The sequence below is a fragment of the Chenopodium album genome, chromosome 14 (assembly GCF_948465745.1).
Source record: "Chenopodium album chromosome 14, dcCheAlbu1.1, whole genome shotgun sequence".
Lineage (NCBI taxonomy): Eukaryota > Viridiplantae > Streptophyta > Magnoliopsida > Caryophyllales > Amaranthaceae > Chenopodium > Chenopodium album.
This window is the reverse complement of record NC_137847.1, coordinates 8,269,202-8,281,763: the sequence shown is the minus strand read 5'-3', so window position 1 is coordinate 8,281,763 and position 12,562 is coordinate 8,269,202. Positions and strand designations below refer to the sequence as shown.

Below are 12,562 nucleotides of genomic sequence, written 5' to 3'. Positions count from 1 at the left end.
CACAAAGGGGCTAGATCGAGCATTAGAGGACGAGGCCCATCATGGGCCTCATCACTCTAGGTGGCCGGCCATATGGGGCTTTGAGAGGCTATTGGGCTTCGTGCCCTAGTCTGATTATAATGAGATTATAAATAGACTAGGTGCCTAGGTTTGCAAGTAAGGAATTAACTGATCATTTAGATCAAACCCTAATTAGCAAACACGAAACCAACCCCCTCTCATACTCCCTCTCTCACGGCTTTCTCCTCCTCCTAGGCGCGGTGGTGTCTCGTGGTGGTGGTGGTTCGTGCGGTGGTCGGTTGTCCGAAAAGGTGGTGATCGCGGTTTTCCTCAATCACTCGACCAATCTAGTATTGGTGGACGGCTCGTTCGAATCTCGTGGACTAAGTAGAGGAGCAACACTTGGGGCTCTATTCTCTCCCTGATTTGCCTGTCGAATAGCTTCGTGGAATTCACGCTTCAAAGGTATGATTATGTGTCTTGTGTGTTATGCATGCGATCCTTGGATTAGGTACTCTATTGAATATGATTCATATATGTTATTTCCGCTGCGTAGTACCTATAAACTCCTACAACAACAACAGAGGGAGCTGAGGGGGAATTTTGCATTGGAATCTTGCAAAGCAGAGAGGTGACTAACTTTTTGCTTGGTAGTGAAATCAGGCCTAGGCCAGGGACAGACCCTATCATCAAATGTGTCTTCAGCCTGTTAGGATTGGGGGAGGGTAAGAGTATCCCACCCAGCAGCTTAATTTTACGGGTCATGACCTCAAGATCACAAGGGGCAATTTCTAACCACTAGAACAAGGCAAGCTCGCTAAACATCCATATTGGCTTTTGCTGGGACTCAGATCAGAAAACAGGGCACACACACACACAAGCACAGAAAATGTAAGTAGCTAATTGATATGATGTATTGATAATCAGTGAAATTATGCAATACAACTCTCCTTCTTTTGAGAGGAAGGAATCTCTCCAACAAACTCAATCTTAATCAATATTCCGCCTCCTTTCTTCTCTTACAAAACTTCTATATATAATCAGTTGCTAGCATCTTCTACAGCTAAGAGGAATAACAAACTTATTTCCCAAAATTACCACATTACCCTAAACCTCATAACAAACTCATAACAGAATTCTTCCAACTCAGCATCAAGTTGCTGGGGAATTCTTCTTGGGCTTCCTTCTAGCATATGTGATCAAAGGCCTAGGCTGACCCCTTGCAATACCCCCTTCCCAAACTTGCACCTTGTCCTCAAGGTGGAAAGAGGGGAACCTTGCATCAATCTCAGAAAAGTGCTTCCAAGTGGACTCAAACTCCTGCAATCCCTTCTACTTGATTAAAACTTCTGTAGCTTGCTGAGAAGTCCTCACACCCAGCACTGCCTCAGGTTCTACATCAAGAACCAAATCTGAAGTAAGCTGAGATGGGAGCTGTGAAGGGAAGTATCCAGTTCCAATAGCTCTTTTCAGCTGGGAAATGTGAAAAACGGGGTGAATTCTGGCAGAGTCAGGCAGCTGCAACCTGTAAGCCACCTTCCCTACCCTTTGTAGCACTGTAAATGGCCCATAGAACCTAGGAGATAGCTTCTCATTCCTCCTCTTTGCCAAAGATTGCTGTCTATATGGCTGTAATTTCAAATACACCATATCTCCCACCTGAAATTCTCCCTCTCTTCTACTCTTGTCTTCATACTGCTTCATGTAGCACTGAGCTTGAACCAAGTGAAACTGCAGTTCATCCAGTATTGCATCTCTCTCCAGCAGCTGGTCTTCAACAGAAGAAACAGAAGTACTCCCTGGGGTGAAGCGCACTAGCTGAGGTGGGTCCCTCCCATATAGTGCCTTGAATGGAGTGCAATGTGTGGCTGTATGATAAGCTGTATTATACCAATATTTTGCCCAAGGCAGCCAAGATGCCCAGCACTTAGGCTTACCATTAACAAAGCAACGTAGGTAAGACTCAACTCCCTTGTTAAGAACCTCAGTCTGCCCATCTGTCTCGGGGTGGTAGGAAGTGCTTCTACGCAACTGAGTACCCTGAAGTTTGAACAGCTCCGACCAGAAAACACTCAAGAACACCTTGTCTTGATCTGAGACAATGGAAGAAGGGACACTATGGAGTCTAACAACCTCCTTCACGAAGCAATGAGCCACTCCTTGAGCTGTGAAAGGGTGCTTTAATGGAATGAAGTGGCCGTATTTTGTGAGGCGATCAACCACCACTAAGATTGAATCCCAACCTCCCGACTTAGGTAAACCTTCCACAAAGTCCATGGATATGTCTTCCCACACCTTGTCCGGAATAGGCAAGGGTTGAAGCAATCCTAAGGGAGAGAGAGTCGTGGTCTTGCTTTGCTGACAAACATGGCATTGTTTGACATAACTTGCAACATCTCTCCTCATGCCTGACCAATACCACTCGGCTGCCAAACGCTGATAAGTTTTCAAGTCACCAGCATGCCCTCCAACTGGTGAATCATGGTACTCTCTGAGTAACCTTGCTGAAAGCTCAGAATTGGCAGGAATTACTATCCTTCCCTTGTATCTAAGCACCCCATTTTCAACAGAAAACCATTTTGGAGCAGAACCTCCCTTTTGTAACTGAGTAGTCAGTTTTAGCAGCCTCAAATCCTTGTCAATGAAGGACTTAACATACTCCCAACTCACCCCACAAGCTGCCACCAGGTTGGTACACTCCACCTCTGGTTGGTGTTGCCTTGATAGAGCATCGGCTACCCGATTGGTAGGGCCCGGCTTGTAGTGAATATCAAAAGTATAACCAAGAAGCTTGCTCACCCACTTTTGATAAGCATGCCCCACTTCTCTTTGTTCCAATAAGAACCTCAAACTCTTTTGGTCAGTGCGCACTATGAATTGCCTTCCTAACAACTAATGTCTCCACTTCTCTATAGCAAACACAATTGCCATGAGCTCTTTTTCATAAATAGGCTTTGCTCTAGCATGAACTCCCAAGACCTTGCTGTAATATGCTATTGGATGAATTCCTTGCAACAAAACTGCCCCCAACCCGAAGCCTGAGGCATCAGTTTCAATAACAAAGAGCAAAGAAAAATTAGGCATGGCCAGAATAGGAGCTCTGGTCATAGCTAATTTCAGAGCTTCAAATGCATGAGAAGCTTCAGCAGTCCACCCCCAACAATCTTTGCGCAACTGGTCAGTTAAGGGCCTGGCAATTTCAGCATACCCCTGGATAAACTTTCTGTAATAGCCTGTAAGGCCTAAGAACCCACGCAAGTCTTTAAGATTCAAGGGTACAGGCCAATTCACCATAGCATGAATTTTCGAGGCATCAACCTCCACACCCCCTGCTGAAATGACATGGCCAAGATACACCACCTTTTCTTTCCCAATCTCACATTTCTTCATACTTGCATAGAGATGATGTGAGGCCAAAGTTTGCAGAACCTGCTGCAAATGATGATAATGCTCATCCATGGACTGACTATAGACGAGTATATCGTCAAAGAAAACCAACACGAACTTCCGGAGAAAAGGTCTAACACCTCGTTCATAAGAGACTGAAAGGTGGCAGGGGCATTGGTGAGGCCAAAGGGCATTACGAGAAATTCGTAATGTCCCTCATGAGTGCGAAAGGCAGTCTTGGGCACATCCTCCGTTTTAACTCGAATTTGGTGATATCCCGATTTGAGATCCAACTTCGTGAACACACGAGCACCATTGAGTTCATCAAGTAATTCATCGATCACCGGGATGGGAAATTTATCGGGAACTGTCTCTTTATTTAAGGCTCTATAATCGACACAGAACCTCCACGAGCCGTCTTTCTTTTTAACGAGAAGAACCGGGCTAGAGTAGGCACTAGAGGAAGGTTGAATAATTCCAGCTTTGAGCATGTCCTGTACCAACTTCTCAATCTCATCCTTCTGGTACTGAGGATATCTATACGGCCGAACACTAATGGGGTCAGTCCCATTCTTTAAGATTATGGCATGCTCAATGTCTCTGGTGGGAGGCAGCCCTTCAGGCATGTGAAACACCTGCTGGAATTGGTCAGTGAGAGGTCGGAGAGGGGCAGGAACATAAGTGTCACTCTCCTGCTGCCCATCCATCTGATTGAACTCTACCAAAATGCCATGTCCTTCCCTTTGCAAGGTCTTAACCATGGCCTTTAGGGAAATGCAAGTCCTAGACAAATGTGGTTCTCCCTTGAGGGTCACCATTTCTCCCCCAACTTGAAATTTAAGAGTCTGGTGCTTCCAATTTGAGGCAATTGTGCCCAATTTCTCAAGCCATTGGATGCCTAAAATCACATCCGAGTTGCTAAGAGGTAGGATGAGAAAATCCTCAACAATGGAAATTCCCTGTAACTGCAATAATACCCCTCTACTTATTCCTTCTCCCTGAACTGTTTCTCCGGTTCCCAAAGTCACCCCAAATTGCTTTGAATCGGAGATGGGTATTTTCAAGTGAGTTGCTGCCGTGGTTGATATGAAGTTGTGCGTAGCTCCTGGGTCAACCATCACAACCACCTTGCCCTCGTTGATGGTGCCCACTAATCGCATCGTCTTAGGGCTAGTTATGCCCATAACGGAACAGAGAGAGACCCCTGGTTGCGGGTCAAGAGAGAGAGAAGAAGCAGGGGTTGCGGGGTAGATCGGAGTTGCGGGAAGAACAGGACTAGTAGGGGAAACAGGGGAAATAGGGAATGAGGGAGCTGTGAATTCCACCATAGCAAGTTCACCTGACGCGCCACCATCATCCTCGTCTTCCTCAACAGTCAGGAGAACGCTAAGTTCCCGGCGACGGCACCGATGATTCAAATTCCACTTCTCATCACATCGGAAACAAAGTCCTTGTTCGCGTTTGTGCTGCACCTCCTTCTCCGACAACCTCCTTATTCCTCCGGTGTTATTGTGGTGGTAGGTGAGGCGGTTAGAGTGGGTCTGGGTGGACGAACTTAGGTTAGGGCTTGTGTTTGGGCTCGGGTTCGTGTTTAGGTGTGGGTTCGTGTTTTGGGTAGAGGAGTTAGGATAAGAACGTTGGATAGGGGAGGGTGTTTTCCACGTGGGAAGATTCCCACCATATCTGGGTTTCGGGTTGACCCGGATCTTCTCTTCAACCCGCATTGACAGATCCATGGCTTGATCCAAAGTAACCGGATCCAGGATCCGGACCTCCACGCGGATCCTTTCCTCCAACCCGTTTATATATTTCCCCTTAGCAATATCTTCTGGAACACCTTCGAGTGGAGCTAATAATTTGATGAATCGTCTCCGATAGTCCGCCACCGTGCCGGTTTGCTGGTGAGCCAACCACTGCTCATGCAGCGTTCCCGTTGCGGTGGTGCGAAATTGGCGGAGGAGCAATTTCTTCAGAGAATCCCAAGTCAGTAGCGGGTGGCGACGATGCTCCCATTGATACCAAAGCAGGGCATCGCCGTCCAAAGCCACCACCGCCGCCTCTAGGCGATCTTCCTCGCTGAGCCGATAAAAGTGGAAGAATCGCTCAGCCCTGAGAATCCAGCTATCGGGGTTAGTTCCATCAAAAATCGGTAGATCCAGCTTCCTCAACTTCCAGTTCGACTGACAACCTTGAACACCACCAGCTCCAACCCCCAGCTGCGGTGGCGCTCCGGCGAATGGATTATCCCACTGATAAGGAGGTCCATTCACACCAGGTCCTCGATTCTCCGAACGAATCTCCGATCGATTCTTCTCCGAACTAGCAGCAAACTGACTCGTGAGATCAGCCTTAAATGAAGCCAAAGCTGATGCGATCTCTTCAGCAACTCGACCCGGAACACCAGCAATCTCCTGTTCCAGCAAGTCCAGGCGCTGAGCATGGGTAAGGCGAGCCATCCTACACTCCGATGAGGATCGAGGTTGCTCTGATACCAAGTTGCTGGGACTCAGATCAGAAAACAGGGCACACACACACACAAGCACAGAAAATGTAAGTAGCTAATTGATATGATGTATTGATAATCAGTGAAATTATGCAATACAACTCTCCTTCTTTTGAGAGGAAGGAATCTCTCCAACAAACTCAATCTTAATCAATATTCCGCCTCCTTTCTTCTATTACAAAACTCCTATATATAATCAGTTGCTAGCATCTTCTACAGCTAAGAGGAATAACAAACTTTTTTTTTTTTTTTTGAAGAGCAAAGAACTATTATTCATTAATGAGAGAGTCCATGAGTACAAAAGGGGAGACTTAAGGAACATTATACTCCCAAATCTGCTCTACATTGTAAGGGATAAATCTAGCTAGATTGTGCGCCACCTCGTTCCCTCCTCGCAGCACATGAGACCAGCAGACCCTCTCGAAAGCAGTGCTGAACTTCATCGCATCACAGAGTACAGCATCCAAATCAGTTAGGTGGGAAACTCCTTTGCTCAGACGATTAGTGACCACTTGACAGTCAGACTCCACAATGATCTTCTCACAATGAAATTGCTTCCCCAGTTTCAATGCCCACACAATTGCCTTAGCTTCAGCCACTTCAATCTGCCACCAAGCTTTCCATCTTCTACACGCAGAGAATAACACTTTACCTCTGAAATCACGAGCCACCACTCCAATCCCCACCCATCCTTCTTCGGACAAGGAAGCATCAGCATTGATCTTAGTCCATCCTTTTGGCGGGGGCACCCATGTCTTAGGGCTCAAATTCGAAGAAGCAGCAGCAGGGGAGGTGTAAATTGCATTTTTGTAATTCTCATTCTCCTCCACCCACCTCTGAACCCGAGCAATAAGAACTGAATTGGGGGTAGATTTTCATTGAAAAATCTTCAGATTACGGTCCTGCCAAATACCCCACATCAAGTAAACCCCACAAATCTTCTTTTATGTCTGAACATCTCTCCAGCTCTCAATTAGATTGCAAGCTGAATCCATGCTGTTCATATTCCTCAATTCTTCGCAGCTCAGATCAGTCCATAGGCTTTGCACTTTGTCACACTCGAAGAAGGCATGCTTCCAGGTTTCTGTCTCCTTTTCACACCAGGGGCATGTAACAATTTCTGTCAAATGTCTATAGTGCAGCAAGCTCCTTACAGGAAGTGTTTCTATGCAAAAACGCCACAAGAAGTTCCTAGCTTTTGGCCTCACATTCATTTTCCAAATGTCCACCCAAGCACTGTGGAATTGATCAAAATTGCAGCCTTTGCCAATCAAATAAGCAGATTTTACAGAATAATCCCCGTTCTTCGAGAAAGCCCAGGACATTTTGTCTGTTAACTCTGTCTCCTTCAACGGTATGGATAAAATGCATCTGAAATCTCGTTCGTTGAAGTTAGCTCTCACCACTTCCAAATCCCATTCCATGGTCTCAAAATTAATCAAATGACTGACCTTGGAAATAGTATCAGATTGAACGCTTGTAGCAAATCTGCTGTCATCATCAGCTAGCCACGAATCTGTCCAAATGTTGATACTCTCACCATTCCCCACCCTCCACAACAACCCCTCCTTCACAAGGGCTTTGGATCCCCATATACTACGCCATGAGAAACTGCCCCCACTCCCCAAATATGACTCTAGGAAATCACAATTAGAATAGTACTTTGCCTTCATTACCCGGCTCAACAAGCAATTTGTGTTCGTAGCTAATCTCCAAGCTTGTCTCCCAATAAGTGCATCATTGAAAATCGATAAATCACGAAAACCCATCCCGCCAAGGCATTTAAGAGTGCATAGAGAATCCCAACTCTTCCAATGAATTCTTCTCTTCGCTTCACTATTACCCCACCAAAACTTAGCCATTGCCGAATGGATTTTATGAATAATTTCAGCCGGAAATTTGTAAACCCCCATCAAGTATGTTGGTATGGCTTGAATAACCGCTTTCAACAAAATTTCCTTCCCGGCCTGAGAGAGTAGCTTTTCTTTCCAACCTTGCAGCTTCTTCCAAATCCTGTCAAGAAGGGCTTCAAACACTACTTTCTTCGATCTCCCCAAAATATTAGGAATCCCTAGATATTTTTCATGATGGTCCACATGTCTCATATTAAGGATACTCAAAATCTCTACTCTTTGCTCTTCCCGAACTCCTCCACTAAAGGACACCTCCGATTTATCATAATTGATTTTTTTGCCCCGAAGCCGCTTCATACTGGTTGAGTATATCAACGATGATTGAGCACTCCATTCGATTTTCCCTTGTAAAAAGGAGACTATCATCTGCAAAAAGAAGATGAGACACCCCCGGCCCGTTCCTACTAGCCTTCGCACCATGTAACTTACCCTCCCTCACTTTATTCTGAATCATGTGGGAGAAAGCGTCAGCAACAATAATGAAGAGGTACGGGGAAAGGGGATCACCCTGTCGTAGGCCCCGGGAAGGGACAACGAAGCCCCCTACCTCACCATTAATAATAAAAGAATAGTTCACCGAGGTCACCAAAGACATCACCATATTCACCCAACGACCATCGAACCCCATTTTTAACAAGAGTTGCCTTAGGAAGCCCACTCCACTCTGTCATAGGCTTTGCTCATATCAAGTTTCATGGCCATGAAACCCTTACGCCCCTTACTCCGGGTCTTCATAGAGTGAAACAATTCCATAGCAACCAAAGCATTATCAGTAATAAGTCTCCCCGGCACGAAAGCACTTTGATTTTCCGAAATGATATCACAAAGAACATCTTTCAATCTCAACACCAAGCACTTAGAGATGAGTTTATAGATCACATTGCACAAACTAATGGGACGAAAATCAGCCGGAACTTGGAGATCTCTAATCTTTGGGATTAAGGCAATATTAGTTCTGTTAATATGGGAAGGGAGAGCATTACCATTCAAAACACCACAAACAAAGCTAGCTACCTCATCCCCAACAATATGCCAGAATCGTTGATAAAAGACGGCATGCATTCCATCTGGCCCAGGAGCTTTGCTCGGATGCATATGCTTTAGAGCTACATGGACTTCATCCTTTGTGTAGGGGCGTGTCAAAGCAGTATTCATGTCGGCAGTCACAGCCTTGTGTACACCATTGAGCACTGGATCAATGTCATGAGGCGTGGGGTTTTTAGATGAGAAAATTCCACTAAAATACCCACTTATAATGCCCAAGAAATCATCATCATCATCATGCCAAACTCCATAATCATCACGCATCCCCTTGATTGTATTTTTCCTCTACCGCTGCGACGCTTTGTGATGGAAGTACGAAGTATTTCTGTCACCATCTCTAACTTCAGCGACCCTCGATCTTAAGTGCCAGTAAGCCTCACTTTTATCATTCAACTCATCAAGAAGCTTCTCAAGTCTCGCACTTTCTTCACAATTCTCAATGGTGCTTGGGCGGCTCTGAACTTCTTTTAAAGCAAACTCTGCATTCGCCACCTGCTTTCTCACATCATTACACCGATCACCTCCCTACTTCTCAAGATGCCTGCTAACAAGAGCAATTTTTGCCAGCAAATTCCCCCTTTCCGCACCATCCCAAGCAGCCCTCACCTCCTCTTCACACCCCTGCTCAAGAAGCCAGCAAGTTTCGAATTTATACTCCTTCTTTTTCTTTTTAATTTTCTTTTTTGCCGGGGTGGCAATACAGGAGAATCGGAGAGTGATCTGACTTGAACCTCAGTTGATGTTCCACCCTCGCTTCTCGAAAGATAGTGCACCATAATGCAGACCCAAGAAACCTATCAAGGCGTTCTCTCACACGGGTTGCTGGAGTTCTTCCTCTTTCCCAAGTATACCAGTCACCAGAGAAGCCTAAATCCCGCAGCCTACAATCGTCCATCACTTCTCTAAAATTTTCTATTTCTCTTCTCACTCCCTCCGCCCTTCCCTCCCTCTCATCATAAGACAAAATCTCATTAAAGTCTCCTCCAAAAAGAATCGGTAAAGACGTGTCACAAAGCTGCTTGATTAGCCTCCAAGTATGGTGCTTTTCTTCGGTTTTTGGCCAGCCATAGACCCCTGCAAAGCGCCAGCTTGCTCTCCCCTCACTCCAAACATCACCACAGATATGGTGGTTAGAGAAAGAAATTAATCTAAAGTCAACCTCTTCCCGCCAATAAATACAAAGACCACCAGAATTCCCCCTGCTAGACACACCAAACGCACCGTGGAATCCAAGAGTACCCTTCAGATTCTCCATCTCTCCAGCTGCCATCATTGTCTCAGATAAAAAAACTAAACCCGGGCAATGCTTACGACTCCGCTTCCGGAGTTCACGAACTGACCGAGGATTGCCCATTCCCCGGCAGTTCCAAGCTAATATATTCATTGGGTACGGCGGGGTTGGTCAGTACCAACCTCCGCCATTGGCCCCACACCACTCACAAAAGTTGTATAAATTATTTTCTTACTTATGTGCTGCTCCTGCTCTTCCTCCCCCTCTTCCTCCCTTCCCCTCTTTCCACTCTCACTCAGGGCTTTTCCCCCTGAATTCTCTCCCCCTCCTTCCCTATACTTTCTCTTCCATTGTCTCTTACCACCTTTACCTCTTGCATTATCAGGTGCGCATGATATTTGATCCTCATGACACCCCTTTCCATTAAAAATATCACTCCCATCTTCATTAAACCCAGGCTGCTTGTCTTACTCACTGCAAATTCATCCCCTAACCCCTTCTTCACTACTCTGTCATCCTCTAAGGCAGTCAAATAGATCACATTATCATCCTTGTCTGTCACACCACTCTCCACCCTTGGAACATTCTCAATGTTCAAGAACGCATTATTAGTTGACTTCTGCTTCTCACATTCTGCCCCTTCTTGAAAAGTCTTTTTTGTTATGAAAAGTCTCCTCACTGCATTGCTGAGGTCACCATCATCATTTTCAACATCACTCTTAGCAGCTTTCCAAGGAGTAGAAACTCTTAAGTTTTTCATTAAACCTCCTTGCAATTACGTTATCATCACAGTCTTTCTCACCCTGGCCTAGAAGACCACATACATAACAGAAAACAGGAAGTTTCTCATATTTTATAGGAACCTCAATCACACCGCTACCAGTTCTTAGTTCAACCATCTTCATAAGAGGTTTATTAACATCCACATTAACACGAATATGCAGCGATTTGTTAATTCCTATCGCATCAGTTTTGTCCATACTCAAGAATGATCCAATTTTATCACCTATTCTTCTAGCATTGTCCTCATTATTTCGTCCTTTAAAAGGAAGATCATACACACGAATCCAAAAAGGCACAAGATGCAGAGGGATTTCTGAGGGTTTCGAATTACCTTTCACATCATCAAAAATTAATACATGATGGTCGAAATGCCATGGTTGAGACTCCATAACAAATTGTTTATCCTTCCAATGATGAAATTGGAAGAAGAAAGTTTTTTCCCCGATAATGTTCGCCTCGAAACCATGCTTAGGGTTCCATACTCTCTTCATTGTGTTTATAAGCGCATTCGCATTGACATTGCGGGGTGTATGGATTTTTCCCACGATAGCCAATTCGATTTGCGCTTCCTCGTCTCCTCCCCCATCCTCCGTCCAATCGATCTCTTCTTTCTCCTTGTTTAGGTCACGAAGCATGTTCAAATCATCGATCGAACTCATTGTCACCACCAGAATCAAGGCTACAGAAACAGGAGAGAGGAACTAAAGCAAAAAAAACTTCGAGAAGAAGAAAAAGACTAGCAAAAGCTAGAAGAAACCCTCCCAAGAGAGAACCCTAGAGGGAAAAAAAGTTTTTAAGGGTAGGTTTTCTTGAGGAATAACAAACTTATTTCCCAAAATTACCACATTACCTTAAACCCCATAACAAACTCATAACAGAATTCTTCCAACTCAGCATCAAGTTGCTGGGGAATTCTTCTTGGGCTTCCTTCTAGCATATGTGATCAAAGGCCTAGGCTGACCCCTTGCAGCTTTATGCCTTTATATGTTCGAATACCCATGTTACAGGCTCCATATGTTAATGTACAGTGCTTAAGCAAGATTCCAATGCAACTCCTTTCAAACTATGTCCAAACAAAGAAATAAACATGTAAACATTACACATTAGAAAAATGTAAGAGACGTAGCCATAGTGGTACTTGTTATTCAAAACAAAGGTGATGTTATACAAGCATCCAACGCAATTCTGATGCATATTATATAACACACTCTGTACTTCATATGAGAAGTGGCCTGTTACCTTGCTTCGTAACCTATCACCCTTGACAATTAGTTTGCTCCAATGATCTGGAATAATCATACGATGTATGTTGCCAACACAATGTAATAATGTTCCACTGATGGCTTCTGCTCGTGATCTGCACCAACCATGCTTCCTAGAGGCTTCAGCATACTCAGGTATTGCAGATGACTCCGAGCATCAGGCCTTTCACACATTACTTATATCACAGGTATTCAGGTGGCTTCAGAGATAGAGTTCTGACAATTAAACATTTAGTTTTCAAAGGAAGATCAATACCAAGACTACCAACTCAGCCTAAAGAGCAGAGCTGTACTGATTGTTTGAAAGTGGCTAATTTTCTTGGAAGCAATTCTACCAAAAACAATGACACGGCTAACAATTAAATCCAGTTTCAGGGAATCAAGAACCAGATTGGAGCAGGTAAAGATAGACCACGGATTGGGAGAGAATGAAGTAGCA

The 12,562-nt window shown here is 44.8% G+C and overlaps 2 protein-coding genes across 2 annotated transcripts; both read right to left on the bottom strand.

Moving 5' to 3' along the window:
• Positions 1–3,386: 3,386 nt before the first annotated feature.
• On the bottom strand, positions 3,387–5,843 carry LOC145577711 (uncharacterized). Its single transcript, XM_081635176.1, has one exon. It carries the CDS (start codon positions 5,841–5,843, stop codon positions 3,387–3,389), a length of 2,457 nt encoding a protein of 818 aa, XP_081491302.1.
• A 3,289-nt stretch (positions 5,844–9,132) lies between these two features.
• On the bottom strand, positions 9,133–10,201 carry LOC145577709 (uncharacterized). The gene is made up of 3 exons (XM_081635175.1): positions 9,642–10,201; positions 9,549–9,600; positions 9,133–9,372 (listed from the first exon to the last, which is right to left on the bottom strand). The coding sequence occupies exons 1-3, from the start codon at positions 10,199–10,201 to the stop codon at positions 9,133–9,135; spliced, it is 852 nt and encodes a 283-aa protein (XP_081491301.1).
• Between the last annotated feature and the right edge of the window lie 2,361 nt (positions 10,202–12,562).